Source organism: Erinaceus europaeus, unplaced genomic scaffold, assembly GCF_950295315.1.
Source record: "Erinaceus europaeus unplaced genomic scaffold, mEriEur2.1 scaffold_419, whole genome shotgun sequence".
Lineage (NCBI taxonomy): Eukaryota > Metazoa > Chordata > Mammalia > Eulipotyphla > Erinaceidae > Erinaceus > Erinaceus europaeus.
In genome coordinates this window covers 21,430-42,966 of record NW_026647871.1, presented here as the reverse complement: position 1 = coordinate 42,966, position 21,537 = coordinate 21,430, and the positions used below count along the sequence as shown (strand labels likewise).

The 21,537-nt window shown below is 48.9% G+C and overlaps 1 protein-coding gene across 3 annotated transcripts in view; it reads right to left on the bottom strand.

Moving 5' to 3' along the window:
- The window catches only part of WDR37 (WD repeat domain 37), a 47,803-nt gene that overhangs the window by 5,870 nt on the left and 20,396 nt on the right, over nt 1-21,537 (bottom strand). For 2 of the 3 annotated variants that reach the window (XM_060184472.1, XM_016189501.2), the window contains 6 exons: nt 21,339-21,474; nt 17,415-17,486; nt 16,331-16,375; nt 15,003-15,079; nt 11,113-11,353; nt 9,759-9,900 (listed from right to left, as the gene is read on the bottom strand). In XM_060184472.1, the coding sequence (XP_060040455.1) occupies nt 9,759-9,900; nt 11,113-11,353; nt 15,003-15,079; nt 16,331-16,375; nt 17,415-17,486; nt 21,339-21,474 (713 nt within the window). The remainder of the gene's footprint in view (nt 1-9,758; nt 9,901-11,112; nt 11,354-15,002; nt 15,080-16,330; nt 16,376-17,414; nt 17,487-21,338; nt 21,475-21,537) is intronic. The other variant, XM_060184473.1, reaches the window with a different exon arrangement.

Here is a 21,537-nt window from a genome sequence, read left to right as displayed (position 1 = left end):
GGCAGTGGAGTGCTGTCCTCAGTTACAACAACACAGGGAGCCCTGCTGGCAACTGTGCTGGGCAGAACAGCCAGAGCCCCTTGCTGACTTGAGCCCCAAGAGTCTCGTCACACAGTGGAGACCAGGGTGGTTGCCGTGGCTATGGACGGGCACTGCTTCAGTCCTGGGGAGGTGATGTCCAGCACGGGCAGCAGTGAGCACGCGCATGTGCGTCTGAAATGTGCATGGAGGGGAACCTGAGATGTTCCGCACTTAGCAACCCCATGTCAGGCGGGAACCAGCTGGACCGGTGCACAATGCTTAGATGTCAAGTCATCAGTGCTCAGCAGAGATGTTCAATTCGCACTTGTAGAAGAAGCATCCACAGAGCAAGAAAATAACATTTATAAACAAAAGGCTGGGGCCAGGTGGTGGCGCACCTGGTTTAGTGCACACATTAAAGTGCACAAGGACCCAGGTTCAAGTCCCTGGTTCCTACCTGCAGGGGGAAGGCTTCACGAGTGGGGAAGCAAGGCGGCAGGTGTCTCTCTGTCGCTCTCCCTCTCTACCCCCCCCACCAATTTTTCTGTCTCTATCCAATAATAAATAAGATAAACATTTAAAAAAACTCATACACAGAAATAGAAGAAGAACATAAAGGGTAAAACAAAGTAGAATTTGACTGAGTTTGGAGTATTTCACCAAAGTAAAAAACTCTGGGTGGAGGGAGAAGGTAGATTTTTAACTTTACTACAGGGGGGTGGGGACAGACTTTTGGTGGTGGGAACGGTGTTAATATACACTCCTATTAACTTATAGCCTTATAAACCACTATTTTAAGAAAGGAAAGGAAAGGAAAGGAAAGGCTGCTGGCAAGACAGCTCAGGGATAGAATGCAGGACTTGCATATATGAGGGCCCAGCTTCTACCCCCAGGTACCACATGTCAGAGTGGAGTGGTATGCCAGTGTCTTCATAAAATTACTGTATCATAAATGAAAGTAAAGGCCACCCCTGTTCCTCAGACAGGTTGGACCCTTAATAACAGCTTCCCACAACTCCAGAGAGCCACAAAAATCAACTGCAGCTTGAGCAGGCTGCTCAAAACTATGCAGATGATGGCACTCTTCACGTTAATTTCAAATAAATGTCACTTCACTTCGAGCCGGAAACAAAAAAGTTCTTCTGGTCCAGAACACCCACATCCAATTGGGTCTAGGATCTGGGAGCTCCAGCTTGATGAGGACACACTGGTGCTGACCGAAGCCCCATCCCGAGTGGCACGTGCAGCCCCTGCATGGCCCACAGACGCCACAGCCGGGCATGGCCTGTGCCACACGGAGGGACAGAGGGAGCCCTGCAAGAGGCGGGTGACACAGGAAGGGCGTGACCCCTTCAGCCGTCTCAACTCCCGACTCAAAGCCAGACCCCACACAGGATGGCACAGGAAGAGGGCACGGGGCTGCTGATCCTGACAGTGGGGATACCTCGTGAGCAAGGGAGTCCTCCAGAGGGTCCCCCAAGTTAAATCTCACTTAGCATTCAAACTTAATGGGGAACGCCTCCACAAAAGACCACTAGCCCGAGTTGCTGGGAGGCTGCCGACACTGGTCTTCATAAATCACAGTGCTGACGGGTATGGTGAGCAAGGAGGGGAGTGTGGACGGCGCTCTTGGCCCCGGTCCTGCAGGGAGCCTGGCACAGCCACTCACTGGAAAAGCTCTGACTCTGCAAACTCCACCAACTCATTTATCTTGTCGCAGAGAGCAGCCGAGCATGTGCTTCCAGCTGACGGCGCCCACTCCTCGCCGCACACCGCTGCCTTCGCCGGAATATTCCGCTCCCTCTGTGGGCCTCAATCACGGCGAGACTGGCGCGCACTGCTCATTAGGAGAACAGCTGTCTCCAGCACAGAGACGCAGATCTGTTTTGCATAGCAATCTGCCGGCACCTCACGCCGAGGAGAAGCACGCCATGTGGAAAGTGCGCAGCAGGGTGCTCCCCCTGCCCCCCACATCTGTGAGGTGGTTCCCACAAAGCAGACCTGCGAGGCACCGGGCAGAGCACAGGCGCTTCTCACGGCACCCATGATGCTCGGGCAAGTTCAGAGACTTGAAGCTGTGGTCCTGAGGACCGTGGTAAAGCCCAGAGCGAACGGCTCGCCTGCCCCGTGGCTGTCGGTGCCAGCCAGGGGAGGCGGCCGCTCGTGCTGTCAAAGGGTCAGGCACCCCACCACCTGGTCAGCACCGCCTGGAGGGTCTGGGCCAGTCAGTCCAGAACCTGCTGCACAGTCGGCTGGTGAGTCTGCAGCCCTGAGTCTGAGCTCAGCAGCTCTGGTCTGGCCGTGGGCCTGGTCACTGTCTGCAAGGTCACCTCCAAAACAGAGAAGCCCTGACAAGGAGGCAGTGAGTACAGAACTTGAAGCACTATTCCTCCTTGAAGTCCGTTTGTTGTCGTTGTTGTAGCTGAATGATCTTTTTTTGGGTCTACCAACTTCTTAAAAGGGTTTATTAAGGAGTCGGGCTATAGCGCAGCGGGCTAAGTGCAGGTGGCACAAAGCACAAGGTCTGGCATAAGGATCCCGGTTCGAACCCCAGCTCCCCACCTGCAGGGGAGTCACTTCACAGGCGGTGAAGCAGGTCTGCAGGTGTCTATCTTTCTCTCCTCCTCTCTGTCATCCCCTCCCTCTCTCCATTTCTCTCTGTCCTATACAACAATGACTACAACAATAAAACAACAAGGGCAACAAAAGGGAATATATAAATAAAATAAAATAAAATTTTTTTTTAAAAAAAGGGTTTATTAATTAAAAAAAAAAAAAAAGGGGTGGTCCGGGAGGTGGCACAGTGGATAAAGCATTGGACTCACAAGCATGAGGTCCTGAGTTCGATCCCCGGCAGCACATGTACCAGAGTGATGTCTGGTTCTTTCTCTCTCTCTCTCTCGCCTCCTATCTTTCTCATAAATAAATAAAATCTTAAAAAAAGAAAGAACAAGGGGGTCAGGCAGTAGCACAGTGGGATAAGCACACGTGGCACAAAGCTCAAGGGGACCAGCAGAAGGATCCCAGTTCAAGCCCCCAGCTCCCCACCTGCAGGGAAGTCGCTTCACAGGCGGTGTAGCTGGTCTGCAGGTGTCTGTCTTTCTCTCCCCCTCTGTCTTCCCCTCCTCTCTCCATTTCTCTCTGTCCTATCCAACAACAATGACATCAATAACAATGATAATAATAACCACCACAACAATGGTAAAACAACCAGGGTAACAAAAGGGAAAAAAAATGACTTCCAGGAGCAGTGGATTCGTGGTGCAGGCACCAAGCCCTGGCAATAACCCTGCAGGAAAAAAAAGGAAAAAAAAAAGAAAGAAAGAACAAAAGAAATAAGGAAGGAAGGAAGGAAAGAAGAACGAAAAAAAGAAAGAGAGGGAGAGGAGAAAGAGGAATAGGAGGAGGCGACAGCAGAATTCACTCTGGCACTTGCAATGCCAGAGACTTCACACTTGAGTCTGAAGCTTTATTCACTGCTCCACTGCCAGCTCACAAAGCCCTTTTCTTAAGCCGACTGAGACATCCTTCTTATAGCTAGTATGTGTGCACGCATGTATGTATATGTGCATACAGATGTGCAGGGAAGGGAGAGAACAGCACGTAAGATCCTGGGGTCAAACTCAGGACCTCAGGCTTGAGAGTCCAACACTACCCCTTGTACCACCTCCTAAGCCACCTAAGAAGTTCTTCTGCAGTGAAGAATTTTTGAATTCCTGAAATGCCTTAGACAGCCCTCTCACTTTTAGGAGAATGCTGAATCAGAGGGCACTATAAAATCATCCACAGGAGGCTGGTCGGGCAGAGGGGAGGTCTCTGCTCCGGCTACGGCGGGCTGAGGGGAGGAGGTGCGAGGAAACCAGGGCCCCCAGGGCAGCGAACGACAGCACACGAGGACCTGCGAACAGACACATGCACCCAGCGTCTCGTGCTGCGCACTGCATTTGCCAAGTTCAACCATTCATTTCCAGAAGATGGAAACGTCCAGAAATGCACTAACTTGACCTAGGCAGCAGGCTGTATTTCTGCCGACTACTTTCTTGGTGAGTCTATGGAACAGGCCAGGGTGTCAGTCTGGGGGACTGGGCATTATGGTACCAGTCAGTGAGCAGTGGCACTCAGGCAAGTCACTGAACTCTCTCAAGCATTCTCCACTCATCAGATTTAAAGGCATTATGCAAAAGACATATGCCTGATGCTCTAAGGTCCTAGGTTCAACCCCCTGTACCACCTCAAGCCAGAGCTGAGCAGGGCTCACACACAAACATCTGTTTCTCATTAAGATAAAAAATTTGAGACAGGGCTGGTTGGTGGCGCACCTGGTTGGGTATACATACCATTATGCACAAGGACCCGGGTTTAAGCCCCCAGGCCCCACCTGCAAGGGGAAAGCTTTCCAAGTGGTGAAGCAGTACTGCAGGTCTCTCAGTCTCTCCCTCTCTATCACCCCCTTCCCTCTAGATTTCTGGCTATCTCTATCGAATAAATAAAGATAATGAAAACAATTTTAAAAGATTCTTTATTTTAAAAAAAGATTAAAGATAATAAATCTTTAAAAAAAAAAAAAAACTTAAGCAGACAGGACCAGATTTGCAGACCTATGGGAAGAGTATATGAACTTGCGGGGAATCTGAGACTCAAAGGCTTCAGTATAAGAGAGTTTGGAGGCCAATGTGACCCACAGATCCTTTCTCCTCCAACTGCAGCATCTACCCCGGCATCTCCGGTCCTTAGGAGAACACCACAGGAGAATGTCTGTGTCTCCCACACAGACAATGAACAGGGAGCAGATTCACAAATCAAGCACCGTCTACCCTAAAGGCAGCTAGTCGACAGACAGCAATGCGCCGCAGAAGCTGAGGTGCTGACCAAGCACAGAATCAAGTTAAATTAAGCCATCACGGCTGAAGAATGTTGTACTGTCAAAGCACAACTTCTCTTTTCTAAAAAGAGAACCTTAGAAACTGTTAACATCAAGAACAGGAGGTACACAATATATAAAGTGTGTTTTGTTTTGTTTCGTTTTGTTTTTTGCCTCCAGGGTTATCGCTGGGGCTCGGTGCCTACACTACAAATCCACTGCTCCTGGAGGCCATTTTTCCCATTTTGTTGTAGTTGTTATTGATGTCGTTGTTGGATAGGACAGAGAGAAATGGAGAAAGGAAGGGAAGACAGAGAGGGAGAGAGAAAGACAGACACCTGCAGACCTGCTAGACCGCCTGCAAAGCAAACCCCTGCAGGTGGGGAGCTGGGGGCTCAACCAGGATCCTTAGGCCAGTCCTTGCACTTTGCGCTATGTGAACTTAACTCACTGCGCCACCTCCCAGCCCCCTAAAGTGTTGGATTCTTAAGCATAAGGTCCCAAGTTTGATTTCCCAGCACCACCTGTGCCAAAGTGATGTTCTGGTTCTCTCTCAATACAGAAATCAAACTTGGAAAGAAAAAAAAAAAAAAGGAAGGAAAGAAGAAAAGAAAGGGAGTCGGGCTGTAGCACAGCGGGTTAAGCGCAGGTGGCGCAAAGCACAAGCACCGGCATAAGGATCCCGGTTCGAGCCCTGGCTCCCCACCTGCAGGGGAGTCACTTCACAGGCAGTGAAGCAGGTCTGCAGGTATCTATCTTTCTCTCCTCCTCTCTGTCTTCCCCTCCTCTCTCCATTTCTCTCTGTCCTATCCAACAACGACAACAACAATAATAACTACAACAATAAAACAACAAGGGCAACAAAAGGGAATAAATAAATAAAATATTAAAAAAAAAAAAAGAAAAAGCTGTTAATTTCATAGACACAAAATCCAAAGCTATTTTCACCCTTATACAACCTTAGGTTTAATACTAAATATCCACCTCCCCCGCCCCAGTTGGCAGTAAGGACAATCGCAATTTTTTTATCTTTACTTATTTATTGGATAGACAGTCAGAAATTGGAGAAGGGTACTTAGAGAGGAAAAGAGGCAAAGAGACACCTGCAGCACTGCTTCATGGCTTGCAAAACTTTCCCCCTGCAATGGGGGTTGGGGGCTCAAACCTGGGTCCATGCATATTGTAACGTGCTCAACCAGGTGCGCCACCACCCAGCCCCACGACAACCGCAATTCTTCAGCTGGTTTTTCTGTTTTTAACGTGCTGGTTTGTTGTCCACATGAAAATGCTTCAGTTCAGTCTGGGTTGTGAGAAAGTTACACTCCTACTGAAGATTTAAATCCAGAGAGGCCTCTCACTCTGCCACATTCTGCCCGTGTGAGCTAATTGTGTTAGTGCCAGAGTGTGTTCTCTCTCGAGTAAGCACTGTCAGCTTCACGCTGCAGTCATCGGCCACCCACAGGGGAGCTTAATGACCAGTGACTGACTCAACTGTCAGCCCCTCTTTGCAGCAACTGAAACAAAGCAAAAGGCGTGGGAGTTGCTCCGTGGGGAGGCAGGCGCGGGTAGGGGGCATCCTGCCCTTCTGTTAGAGAACACTCTAAAGGGGCAGCGCTCACAGTCCTCTCAAAGGCAGTGGATTCAACCTGAAAATGTGCTTGTTCAGTGAGAGCCCCTGCAGCACAGGCATGTCAGCCCAGGGGCACGAGGCCAGCTGGAATCGCCCGCACACGAGTCCAGGGACCGACCAAAGGGACGCCATCAGAGGCGGGGGCACAGCTGCTGAGTCCACTGGGCCTGTGGAATTAAACCATCAGGTGGAAGAAGACATGAATAAAGAAACAGCTTGTCTGAGAAGCAGAATTCCCTGGATTTACTGTCACCCTTGCCGATGAGGACAGAAATGCTTGAGAAATTCGCTACCGAGGGTGGGCATTCTGGTGCCATTCTACAATTCTCCAATGACACCTTCCTATTGTTCCAGGAAAGGACACACTGCAACTCTATTCCTAGTTCTAACAGAACAAGGCCACAGCTTGAACCTACTTAGCTGCACCTTGCCTTCCAGGAGACCCAAGGACAGAGATTCAGAGGTACTGGGCAGACGGTGGAGTGATGAACACAGGATTCTATTAACAGTACACTTTCCAGACTGCCAGGTTCCATCCAGGAGAGCACACCCCCAATGAAGCTTCCCAAGGCGCTCTGTGTGCTGACTAGACACGAGGTCTCACACAAGAGGTGACATCCACCAGCAAAACTCAGCCAGACCCCTTGCTGCACAACTGAGTTTTGCTGTGCATGTCGGAGACTGTGGGAAGCCAGCAGAAGAGCAAGTCTCGGAGGGGACATCCCTGTCTCCTGTCCACGGGACACATACTGCAGGTGCCGCACTGGAATGGGACAGCCGCTGTGGCTGGGATAGCTGCAGGACAGTCTCTGGAGCCGATGACAAAGGACAGGTTTGGGGGACACATCACAGCCACACTGGGAGCAGCAAGGCCTCAGATGAGCCACTCCTCTATTCCCAGTCAGGAACGGGGCTCAAGTGTAGGCTAATGAAAGAGCTAGCACAAATTCATACACACTCAGGGTGTACACTGCAGGAAATGCACGCCGAAGGTCTGTCCTGTGGGCCCTCTCTGTGACAGAATTCAACAGCCACTGATGCAGAAGAGGCTTCCTCAAGCAATCCCGAAGCTCACGATGGTGAACAGAAGGAAGCAGCCCAAAGCCCCAACTGGCTGTGGGACTCACTTCCACACGCACCAACAAGCCAGTTCCCAAAGGATAAGACAAGCTAAAGTCCCCTTCTTCAACCACACTGGAATAAACCCGTATCCAAAGAGATCTCTCTGAGACTCCTTCTACGCAGATCCAGAGAATGACTCCAGAACCTGGTGTATACGCTGCAACATAACCTCTCATTACTCCCAGTAGGTAGACACATTCTTGGGTCTCTCTGCACACGCATACACACACACACACACACACACACACACACACACACACACACACACACACACACACACACACGCCTATCCATCTCACAGAATGCAACTAAAAGCTTATTTAAGTGGCACCAAGAGAGGCCACTCTGGAAGCACAAGTAAGCCCACCTAGGACGAGGCAGTCTTCGGGAAATAAGCGCATCTCCCTGACTCAGTTTACCTCCCAGTATAGGGAGCGTGTCACCGGATGTCAATTTCACACACCAGGACTCCAGCAGCAAGTCCTCCCATCCGTGCCCACACTGGTAACCCTCTGCCAGCTGGCAGTCTCAGGTCTGTCCTAGGGGTGGGGGGCGTGTGCATATACCCTGCCCTGCAGGCACAGACAGCCACCTCACCCAGCCCCACACCTCCCACAAAACTGTGCTTTCAGCCTGGGGGAGCAAGGCCTAGTCAGCAGGCACTTCCAGTGTGGAGTCGGGTGGCCGTCTCCCAAGCACAGGCCATGGCCAGGGACAGAAACAGACGGATCGTCCGTAGCCATCGGAGCAAAGTGGGAATGCCCACACTGACACTAACGCTACTGCTGCAGTGAGCAGTGTGCAGCCACGCGGGGCACGCAGAAACCACCCGTCCCCCACATCCGTCCCCATCACCAGGCCATACCACCCATGTCAGCCCCTGGAGAGCATGGCCACCAAGGAAGAGGCCTCACCTGTCTGCTGTCACAGGGAGGGCAGAGGACACCAGCGCTGGGCAGACCAGCATCCCAACAGCAGGATGCAAGGGGCACAGGGCGAGGTCATGAAAAACTAAGCACAGAGGAGACTGTGAGGAAGCTCTGCCTTACAGGAAGACAGCCCCCAGGACAGACTTGGGCTCCTCTCAGCAAACCGTATCATAAAAGTCACAGCAGGGCAGGTGGAGACAAGCAGCACCACATCTGAGCGAATCCTTATGAAATCCTAAGCAAGCAATGACATTTGGAGACAACGGGAGTGACTCTGACAGGGCCTGGCATCAGACACCGAAGCATCTTAACGTCCACCTCTTAGGTGGACAGCAATGCAGAGCTGCTCACAAAACACATGCTGAGCTCTCTGGGGGCCACTGGACATGGGAAGAGCAGCCCCCTTGAAGGGCCCAGGCATGCACTCCGCAGACTGGACAGAAGCGTAGATGCACAGACACAAAAATGTGGGGAGTAAAACCTTGATGAACCTTGAAAGGTCACAGATGTCTCACCACACTATTCACAGATGTTTCACCACACTATTCTGATCTTTACAGAAGCTTAAAATTTAAGCAAACAGCAGGCGTGAAGGCTCAGGGAGAAGGTTTGGGAGTCCTGCTGCCCATACCCCTGGGGCCTCAGTCCCAAGGGACCACAGCTAGCACCTCATACACTCCAAGGGGGTCTGGCTTCAGCCTGAGGACAGAGGCAACCAGAGCCCGAGTAACCGTCATCTTCTCACAGGGTCCAGAAGCTTCTCCCTCCACGTCCACATTCCACAGGTGACAAGAACAAGCACAAACAGGACAGAGGCCCAGCAGAGGATGGGGACAAGGGAGTATGGGGCTCCTGGGACACGCGTCTGCCTCACTGTCCTGGTCTCCCTGGGAACAAACTGCAACAGACATTCCCTGGGCAGCTTCTGGGCCTAGGGACAGCCTGTAAAACCTCTGACAGGACCTGTGCCCCACCCCTGGAGTGTTTCGCAATTCTTCACAGCCATCCCTCTCCTGGCTGCCCCGTGCTGTCCCATTCAGTCTTGATCACCCGATGGAGCTAGATAGTTCTTTTGAAAGACAGAAGAACTCAATGATAAAAATAACAGTAAGGACGAAGTTATGAATTCAAACCACAACACTAGACAGTTGGAATCATGAGCAGTTGGAGCAATCTTTAAACCAGTGCAACTCACTCCGTGTGGCCCTGGAAGACATTCACAGAGTGGATGGAAGGGTCCCTGAAATCCCACAGGCGGAAAGTCGTGTCTCTGGAGGAAGTCACCACAAGCCGCTGGGTGGGGTGCGTGCAGCAGTGTGTGAGCTCCTGGTCATGCCCTACAACCAAAGACAACAAAGACACAAGGTCACCCACAACAGACAGTAGTGGGGTGCTCTGTGCCCCATCATGTGCACTGAGGAGCAAACACAACTCTCTGGACCACACAGATGGAGGTCCACAGGGGCGGCTCCCCCAGGGGCTTTGGAGTCCCACCACTGGTGCATTCAGAGGCAGCAGCAGGAGGTATAGCCCACTCTCTGGCTTTAAATTTGAAGGTCAGACAAATCTCTCTAACAGACTGTGTGGACAGGCTGGTTCTAATTCTTCCAGAATAGCCCCTAGTTTGTAACACACAACCTTAGCACTCAGTGGGGAATCACCTACTGACAGAGTTGCAAAATGCTGAGGTAACCAGCCCCCTGTCCTGTGCACACCTCCCTGTATGCAACCTTCCCTCAAGTCTGGGCAGAAACCACAGAGGTGATGGGGTGCTTCAGTCATCACAGAACAGCACAAGGAAAAGTTCAGCCTGCAAGTGTGCTTATGGTGCCTGACCTAGTCAGGCGAAAGCTGTCCTGGGTGGGAAAAGGGCAGGTCCAGAGGCCAGCACTGGTACCCAGATGACAGTGAGCAAGGACATGGGGCTTCTGTCATGGACCAACAGCGCATGGACCTACGTTCAATTCAGGTGATGCCAGAGGCTCACCACACCTGGTTTCAATCCTGACCCTGAGCAGAATCAGCAGCTGGTGCCAGGAACTCCCTTTCAAGAAAACTGAGGACTGTGAAGCCTGTGGCTATTAAGACACCATGTTTGTGGAAATGAGTTCCACAAAGCAAGAGAAAATGAGCTCACTAACCCCGCTTCAAATATTCAGATATCATTTCCCAGAAGGGGGAGGAAAAAAAGAAGAAAGAAACCCACTGCCAGCTGTTTCTGTTTTTTAGGAAAGGTCTCTGGCAATTATACACCAGGGTGAAGAGTCAAGAGGATGCACAGCCATAAAGGGTGAGAAGTCACTGTGAGAAAGCTTCGCGTGCCCCAGGAGGGGACAAGGCAGGCGTTCCCCACACCAATCAGGCAGTAAACAGGGCCACACCTGCACCTATCAGGTGTGAATGGGTCACGGCCCCTCCTGCGTCTGTCAGAGTGTACAGGACACACCTCCAGCACCTGTCATAACACATCCTGGCCTACTCTCTGACCCTGTCAGTAGACAGGACATGCCCCGCACCTGGCAGACAGTGAGCAGGCCCGCACCCCGCACCTGTCAAACAGTGGACGAGCTCCGAAGTCTCCACGTCGTACAGATTGGCAGTTCTGTCCCACGATGCCGTCACTGCCTGCTTGCCCCCGACCAGCCAGTCGGCGGCAATGACTACGCCCTGGTGGCTCTTCAGAGAGGTCAGCGGCACCCGGATGGTGGGACAGTCGCTGGACACATCCCCATCAACATCTGGCTCATCTTTGTCCGAGCACTCAATTTCGTCGTCACCGCAGATCTGCTGCTGCGGTGAGAGCAGACAGGAAACTCTCTGAGAACCTGGAGTCTGGTCTGAAGCCACACGACCTGACTGGCCACCTGCCTGGACTTAATCAGCGCGGAGGCTCAACAGTTGCTGGCCGACTTTATGGTTCTCTGCTTGGCTTGAACCCAGGACCAAATATAAGGAAAAAATGCAAGTCAATCAAGATGAAGTGCATTTCTATTAGCCAACGAGAAGGCAAAGTGATTTCACCATTTGCCCATAGACTTCATAGTCAGAACAAATTCAGCTAGAAGTCAGTCAGTAACTGGAATTCTCCTAGGCCTCTCCAGATACACTGGGAGTTCTACAGTTACCACACTAGGCATACGAGTTGGCTTTGCTTTCCCATGGTGCCAGTGATATCTGTCAGAAGCCAAGTACAAAGTAAAAGCAGAACACAGACAACCAAAGTGGCAGCTCTAAGAAAACACTCTTCTGGTGGTCCAGGAGGTGGTGCAGTGGATAAGGCACTGAACTCTCAAGCATGAGGTCCTGAGTTCAGGCAGCACATGTCCCAGAATGATGTCTGGTTCTCTCGCCTATCTTTCTCATTAATAAATAAATAAAATCTTAAGAGGAAGGAGCAGGAGGAGGAGGAGGGAGGAGGAGGAAGAGGAGGACGAAAGAGAAAAAGAAAGAAAATGTTCACCTGCTCATTCCACAAGTGTGTCAGGTGCACAGAGCCAGATCCCAGGCAGTAGGGAAGGGGCAGAGGGCCTGCTGGACACGCATGTGTGGGACCACGTGAAGGTCAGCTGGCAGCATGGCCCACCAGAGTATATACACCATCCAGGAGGGAGCCTGGCACATGTCCCTGAGCACACTACGGGTGAGGTTATGTGTTAGATGCAGAGAGACAGAAATGAGCTCTGAACTACAACAATAAAACAAGGGCAACCAAAGGGAATAAATTTAAAAAATAAATATTTTTTTTTAAAAAAAGAAATGAGCTCTGAGAGAAAACTAAGCAGATGTGGGAGTGAGTCACACAGGCTGCTCCTTCTTAATAACTGTCAAGGCAGGACTCGAAGAACACTCGCCTCAGAACATGACGCCAACAAGGGAAGAGAGCACATGTGTCAGGCCAGCACAGCCACAGAGGGCATGCCAGGGCAAGGCCCCAGACCTACACGAACAGGGAGGTTATGAGCTGGAGATAGTCAGGGACAATTCAGAACTGTCAGCCAGAGTGGCTCGTGGAAAACCTGACAGACATGTCGAGGACTTTGGGTTTGTCTGTGTAATGGAAAATCAGCAGACAGCTCTGAGGAATAAATAAGATATTCTGGGGGGCAGGTAGTGGCATACCTGGTTGGGCACACACATTACAATGTGCAAGGGCCTGGGTTCAAGCCCCCCAGTCCCTAACTGTGGGAGGGAAGCTTCTCTTTCTATCTTCCCTTTCTCTCTCAAGTTCTTTCTGTATCTATCCAATATATAAATAAAATACTTTTTAAAAGAAACAAGATAGTCTGAATTATATCTCTGGAGGACTAGGGAGCTCCATGCACATACCATAGAAAAAAATGGAAAGTTGTCATGGGCTGAGGTGCCCTGCCCCCTACATTTTCCTCTGAGTCTTCAATGCCCCTCCCACCCCCAGGTGTGCACAATATGGCTGTATTTAGAGACAAGGTCAGTAAAGGGGTGAACTGTAGTGAACTGTAGTCCTGTGGGTGGGTCCTGCCCTCACCTGACTGGTGGCCATGCAGAAGGGATCAGGCTCAAGCACCATGTGAGTACACAGGGAGAAGACTGTGGATGACTCTGCAACAGAAAACTGCCCTGGGGGTGGGAGAAAGGCTTTGGTCTGCTAGGGCACTAACTTGCAGGCCTGAGGTCACAGAGGTCGCAGGTTCAATCCCCACCACCTTAAGCGAACACCACCTGCTGGTGCGCGCGCATGCGTGCGTTTGTGCGTGTTCATTCTCTCCACCACCACCACCACCCCCCACCCAAACAAATAATTGAATCTTTTCTATAATAGCCTGCTCCGCTGGCCCAGGAAGTAAAGCATTGGACTCTCAACCATAAGGTCTTGAGTTTAATTCCCAGAATCACATGTGCCACAGTAACCTCTCCCAATCTTTTCTTTTTAATATTTAAAAATCCGGGAGTCAGGCTGTAGCGCAGCGGGTTAAGCGCAGGTGGCGCTAAGCTCAAGGACCGGTGTCAGGATCCCGGTTTGAGCCCCCGGCTCCCCACCTGCAGGCAGGTCCCTTCACAGGCGGTGAAGCAGGTCTGCAGGTATCTGTCTTTCTCTCCCCCTCTCTGTCTTCCCCTCCTCTCTCCATTTCTCTCTGTGCTATCCAACAACAACGACATCAATAATAACTACAACAATAAAACAACAAGGGCAACAAAAGGGAATAAATAAATAAAAATTTAAAAATAATAATAAATTTAAAAATCCATTATTTATTTATTTTTATTATTGGATAGAGACAGAAACTGAGGGATGAATGCAGAGGTAGACAGCATAATGGTTATGCAAAGAGGCTCTCGTGCCTGAGGCTCCGAAGTCCCAGGTTTAATCCCCTGCACCACAATAAGCCAGAACTGAACAGTGCTCTGGTAAAAATAAATAAATAAATAATAATAATAAACTAAAAAAAAAAATTGAGAGGTGAGGGGGGAAATAGAGAAGGAAAGAGACAGAAAGACATCTGCAGCCCTGTTTCACCACTTATGAAACTTTCCCCCTGCAGGGTCTTGAACCCAAGTCCTTATACACTATAATGTGTGTGTTTAACCAGGTGTGCCCCTACCTGGCTCCCTCCAATCTCCTTCTAAATATAAAGAATTTAAAACTTGGGCCACTAAAGGTTCTGCACATTCAGGAGGCCCTTAGTCCACTTCCTGGTGCCACATAAATAAAGCTGCCCGGAACGGAGACCAGAAAGGTCATTTCTCTCAAAGGAGAATTAAACTATCTGGTGACTGTGACAAAGGGCGCTGGGCACAGTGGCAGAGCTAAGGCAACAGTACAAGACAACAGTAACTGAATGCTGTCTCTGTCTGTCAATTCTTCTCAGCGTGCAACCTCGTGTTTACCCAGGACTTTAACATGTAAAAATGTCACATGTGACTCACGGAATGACTGGCCTTATATGAAAGGCACACTGTCTAAAATCAAATACAAAAAATATTAAAGAATCGCACTGGCGAGAAGAGCTCATTCTGCGTGGTACCCGTGGAGGAGGAAGGGGAGAACATACATGCGAGAAGAGCTCATTCTGCGTGGCACCCGTGGAGGAGGAAGGGGAGAACATACATGCCGCATCAAGGCAGTGTCTCTCGGGCCCTCTGCACTCAGCCGGCCAGGAGCCACAACCAAGGGGTGAGGACAGAGTGCAGGCAGGCCCCTCATACAGCCTTCCCTGCTGGTGTAGGGAGAGAGCCACAAGAGTGCTCTCTGGGGTCTCTCACAAGGGCAGAGATCCCACTGGCTCAAGCCCGTTCAAGGTCCCTCTCTCCAAACTGTCCCACCAAGGTGAGGCTTCCAGGGAGGAGCAGGGAGTGGGCACCTTCAGTCCAGAGCAGGGCTACACACTTATCTCAAGGTCTGCAAACATCCAGAACCCTGCCACCATACCCAGGTGGGTCTCAGGAAAGTCAAAGTGCTTACACTGGTGTCAGTGACGGGCTGAGGCGTGGGCAGCTGGACCGCGTACCTCCAGATGTGAGTAGTCTGATCTCCAGAAGCTGAAGAGAGAAACCAGAAAAATTATCCAAAGTGCAAAGCAATCTAACATGGGCTTTCTGCTACATACTGGCTAAGAAATGGCAACCAGACTTGTGTAACCTGGTGACCATTCAGTGAGATGAATTCTGAGGTCTTGGTGCTACTGAGCATAAACGTGTAAAAGTAAGATGAGTACTGATCAAAGGACAGACAGACAGAAACACACACACACACACATTTCAGGGTAGAACAAACATCTCATTCTCAAACTATGTAATCTGAGTGCACTGAGCTGAACTACACGCACCTATGACTACAATACCTTCTCAGTGCCAAGCCCCAGCCTGGGGCGCCTCGCTCTGCAGCCCTGTCTTCACTGCTATAAGCTCCTTTCTAGCCTCTCCTGCCCACCTTTCTCAACCTCATTACCACCTCCCAACATCTGCCCTCTCCAACCACACCCTCTTGACTTCACATGGTGTAAATAACTCACTTCTCCTTCCCTAGACACTTATTAGACAATAGGGGTCTAAAAATATGACTCCGGGGCCCAGTAGGGTAGCACAGTGGATAAAGCGCTGAACACTGAAGCTTGAGGTCCTGTGCTCAATACCTGGAAGCTCTGGTTCGTGTCCTCTATTAATAAGGTAAAGAAAATATTTTTTAAAAATAAACAACTCTGAAACCAACCTCATTCTCCTGCCCCACTCACATGTAAAATACCCAATGAGCCCAAATTGGGATTCTATCCCAGGTCAGCTCGGGCAAGATCCCGACAGTCACCACTGTGGAAATGTTTACACATCCAAGCAGTTGTGACTGACTGTATTTGAGACGCATCCTGCAGACCACACTCACCGTTTCCCCTTCTCCCCCTCATTTCTGTATTTAAGGACCATGAGTTCAGCAGGAATGAAGGGGCTTCAGAGAACTGAGTGACAGGAATTGGCCTGAGCAGTGAGAGCAGGCATTAAAGAAGGGTTTTCTAGAAAGATCTTGAGAAGAACAGGTTTGAACTGATCTCACGATAAAATCAAATTCATCTTAGTGACAATCCAAGACAGATCTAAATGTACTGCTCTGTAGATTTTGCCTTTATGAGGATTAAGTGAGAATTAAGTTCTCATTTAATTTATGTTGACTAATGACAATCCACCTTTTTGTGAAAGACACAAATATGGCTGACACTAGTGATGAAAGAAAAAAGGATTACAGTTGATTTATGATTGTGGGCAGACAGTGCTGTTTAATAATGACAATAAGCAACATACCTGTGAGAGCCAACTGCTCTGATGGATGAAATTTTATAGAATTCACTACAAAATAAGAAGATTTTTTAAAATTAGGTTTATAAAAACAAACAAACAAAGCACCATTAGTATTGTTAGAACTAGAAAATTATTACAGAATCACATTAAAAGTGGCGCACCTGGTTGAGCACACGTTATAGTGTGCAAGGACCCAGGTTCGAGCCCCCAGTCTCTACCTGCAGGGTGAAAGCTTCAGGAATGGTGAAGCAGGGCTGCAGGTGTCTCTCTGTCTCTCTCCCTCTATATCACCCCCTTCCCTCTTGATTTCTGGCTGTTTCTATCCAATTAATAAATAAAGATTAACTTTAAAAAAAAAAAGAATCATATTAAGAAATAGAAGAGTAGGGAGTCGGGCTATAGCGCAGCGGGTTAAGCGCAGGTGGCGCAAAGCGCAAGGACTGTTGTAAGGATTCGGGTTCAAGCCCCTGGCTCCCCACCTGCAGGGGAGTCGCTTCACAAGTGGTGAAGCAGGTCTGCAGGTGTCTGTCTTTCTCTCCCCCTCTCTGTCTTCCCCCCCCTTCATTTCTCTCTGTCCTATCCAACAACAATGACAACAATAATCATTACAACAATAAAACAAGGGCCACAAAAGGGAATAAATAAACTAAATATTAAAAAAAAAAAAACCTCAGGAGCTTTATTGAAAGAAAGAAAGAAAGAAAGAAAGAAAGAAAGAAAGAAAGAAAGAAAGAAAGAAAGAAAGAAGAGTGGCATCTGGTAGGAACACTGAGCAGGCAGTAATCTGACTGAGGCTCCAGAACAGACGCGTCCTTCTTCATCAGGACTAAGGCATCACGCTGTAGGAGTCTCCAGAGTGGCTGTGTCATCCCTGACACATGCTACCCACATTCTAGTTACCAAAGTGTCTGTGTGCGGCCTCTTATACAACATGAAGCAAAAGGCACATGGCTGTTGGCTGCGTGTACACTTGGAGAGAAGCTCACACACAGAATATCCAGCAGAGAACAAAGGTCCATGTGAGCTAATGGCCACATCAGCACACCTTCCTGTCAGGAGCTAGACCTGACGCTGTACAAGTGCTCACCTGAGCCCACGTGGCCTGCATACTTAACAAGGCAGCGGCCTGTCTCAATGCTCCACAGCAGAGCCGTGTGATCTGTAAGACAGAAACAGGAGAGTAACCAAGCCATCAACTTCAGTCTTTTCAAGTAAAGACTGACAAATATCCCAAAAACAAGAAGTCACATTACCATAGCCCCCTCTTGCTACTCTGTAATTCAGCTGATCAAAGAAAGCAGACCTGGAAAGTGGGGCACTTATCTGAGGCCATGGAGCTCCAGAGATGCGAGCCCCTGGTTCACTGCTACACGACTGCAACATGCTTGAGACTTAGGCACAGGTTCATTATTCCATGGAACTGTTCAAACTTTTCAAAAAGAATCATGCAATATTCAAATGTAAATAGCACCCAAATACAGTTATAGTATTTGAGTTAATAAATATACCTCTAGAACTTTGCACTGATGCCTATAATAATACAATTTTTTTTTTAAGTAGGTAATGAGAAAATCTGAGTGGTCCAAGAGGTGGCACTGTGACTACAGTGTGAACTTAAAAGCACAAGTGTCCCAAGTTCAACTCCCAGCACTGCATATGCCAGGTTGATACACTGATTCTCTCTTTTTCTTACATTTTAAAAAAGTTCCCTCAAAATTAAAAAATTTTGGAGTCAGGTGGTAGCGCAGCAGGCTAAGCGCAGGTGGCACAAAGCACAAGGACCGACATAAGGATCCCGGTTTGAGCCCCCGGCTCCCCACCTGCAGGGGAGTCGCTTCACAGGTGGTAAAGCAGGTCTGCAGGTGTCTTTCTCTCTTCCTCTGTCTTCCCCTCCTCTCTCCATTTTTCTCTGTCCTATCCAACAATGATGACAACAATAATAACTACAACAATAAAACAACAAAAGCAACAAAAGGGAATAAATAAATAATAATAAAGGAATAAAAAATTTACAGGTGGGCAAAATCCACATTTAAAAAATTAAAAATTTTAATTATCTAAAATAACTTAAAAAACAAAAATCTAAAACATAACTGCAAGTTACTAGAGTCATACTTCAGAGCCATAAAGGGCCCTTTTAGTCTTTTTTTTTCCATCTCAGTTTCTAAAACAAACTGGAGCAATTTTATCTAACTATCATTTTGAACATACCAGAAAAACTTTCTTCTTTAAATGTTCCCTGGAACTGTAATTATTTTAAGGTGCATTTATTTATTAACATAATATAGAGAGGAAGAAGCAGAGCATCACTCTGGCATATGTGATGCTGGGATTAATCTTGGAGTCTCATGTTTTTTTAAAAAATATTTATTTATTCCCTTTTGTTGCCCTTTTTTATTGTTGTGATTATTATTGTTGTTGTTATCGATGTCGTCGTTGTTGGATAGGACAGAGAGAAATAGAGAGAGGAGGGGAAGACAGAGGGGTAGAGAAAGAGAGACACCTGCAGACCTGCTTCACCGCTTGTGAAGTGACTCCCCTGCAGGTGGGGAGCTGGGGGCTCGAACCAGTCATTGCACTAGTCATTGCACTTTGCACCACGTGTGCTTAACCCACTGCACTACCACCTGATTCCATGGGGTCTCATGTTTTAAAGTCCAGCACCATATTCACTGTGTCCACTCCCAGAGCTGCAAGAAATTTTGTTATTGTTCTAACTAGCTAGACATTTCCTAAACATATGTAAAAGTCAGAAAACTCAGTGAGCAATGACTGACGCAGTTTCTCACTGGGTAGGGTAAAGAGATAGCACAATAGTTATACAAAAATAGTCTCATGCCTGAGGTTCTGAGTCCCAGGTTCAAGCCCCATATACCACCATAAGCCAGAGACGAATAGTGCTCTGGTATAAAAAAAATAATGGGCTGGGTGGTGGTACGCCTAGGGTTAAGTGTTCACATCACAGTGTACAAGGACATGGGTTCAAGCCCTTGGTCCCCACCTGCAGGGGGAAAGCTTCACAAGCGAAGCAGATCTTCAGGTGTCTATCTCTCTCTATCTCCCCATCCTCTCTCAATTTCTGTCTCTATCCAGTAATAAATAAATATTTAAAAAATTTAAAAATAACAATATAGAACCATCAGGGAAATAGTGATGTACAAGACAGTGTTGTTTCTTTTTCTTTTTTTTTAATATGTATTTTCTTTTGTTGCCCTGGTTTTATTGTTGTAGTTGTTGTTATTGATGTCATCGTTGTTGGATAGGACAGAGAGAAATGGAGAGAGGAGGGGAAGACAGAGGGGGAGAAAGACACCTGCAGACCTGCTTCACTGTCTGTGCCGGCAGCTCGAACCAGGATCTTTACACAGGGCCTTGCGCTTTGTGCCACGTGCGCTTCACCCGCTGTGCTACCATCCAACTGTCCAATGGTGCTGTTTCATGGGTTCAAGTTAGCTCTCTGTAGTATGTGTCAGAATACCACTCGCACCACCAACTCAAGTCTGAGTTCTCCATCATGCACTGGGTCCCTGACACCCCCTTCAACCCCCACTCATCTACCCCCTAACATGTTCCTACCTTTTATCCTCATTTTTTTTATCAAGTGTGTAGTTTTTTTTTATTATTGTCATCTTTTTAACCAGAACACTGCTCAGATCTGGGTTACGGTGGTGTTGGGAACTGAACCACAGACGGTAGAGCCTCAGGCATGTCCTTTTATTTTATTTTTCCACCAGGGCTTCAAGGTGCTTGCAGAGTCCCACTACTCCTTATGGACATTTTTACTGTTTGTTTTTTCCCTTTTTCCGGACAGAAGGCCCGACACCACAGCACTGCTCCACCATTTTGCACAGCACTTCCCTGTGGTGCCAGGAGCTCCAAGTCAGGTCCTGGCACACGGTGAAGTGTGTGCCCTACCAGGCACAGAATCTCCAGCCCCGCCTTTCTTCACACTAACAATCTTCCTCTGATGGGTGTGGAGAGAGAGAGAGATGCCTTAGATGGCTCTCCTGAAACATCTTTTCTCTAGTAACACACAGGCTCCCTGACACCCACCCTGTGACCTGTAATCTAAAGCATGGGACGGCATTCATTCTCAGGGGCCAGACGGTACTCCTCTCCACCGTACTGAGAGTGGGGAAAAGTTCAACATACTCTCCTTGTTAAAAAAGGTTTTTCTGTGGCCTGGGAGGTGGCGCAGTGGCTAAAGCACTAGACTCTCAAGCATGAGGTCCCGAGTTCGATCCCTGGCAGCACATGTACCAGAGTGATGGCTGGTGCTTTATCTCTTCCTATCTTTTTCATGAATAAATAAATAAATTCTTAAAAAAAAAAAAAAAAAAGGTTTTTCATTTTGTCTCCAGGGTTATCTCTGGGGCTCGGTTCCTGCACTATGAATCCACTGCTCCTGGAGGCCATTTTTCCCATTTTTGTTGCCCTTGTTGTGGTTGTTATTGTTGTTATAGCTGTTGTTGGATAGGACCGAGAGAAATCGAGAGAGGAGGGAAAGACAGGGAGAGAGAGAGACACCTGCAGACCTGCTTCACCGCCTGTCAGGCAACCCTCCTGCAGGTGGGGAGCCGGGGGCTCAAACTAGGATCCTTGTGCTGGTCCTTGCACTTTGAGCCACCTGCGCTTAACCCGCTGCGCTACTGCCCAGGCCCCCCCCCCCAAAGGTTTTATGTACCTATTATTACAGAGAGAAGAAAAGGAAACCACAGCATCACTCTGGCATATGTGATGCTGGGGACTGAACCTAGGACCTCATGCTCAGGGGTCTAATACTTCATCCATTGTGCCACCTCTCGGGACACTCAACATATTCTCAAAGCAGATGTATACTTGACCACAAATAACAAGGCTGATGGAAACGTGCCTGCTGTCTGCGTTACAGCACACACCACACCATCCCTACAGTGAGCGTGTTCACTCCCTCCAAGTGAAGCCGCACCCAGGCCATCGCGGCAGCGATGGCAACCTTTATGTTCTCATCTGCTCGCACGCCCACACTCACCTGCAGATGCGGTGCCTAGCACCACGGGCTGCGTCCGGGCCACACTGACATCCCAGATGCCATCTCTGTGGCCAATGTACTCCTTCACGAGCTGGCACACGGCTCTCGACGTGGTGGTCTTAAAGCTGGAGACAATCTAAAAGTGTGAGGGGGAAGCACAATTTATTGAGTGAGACTTTCTGACGTCAGGGGCCTGGGC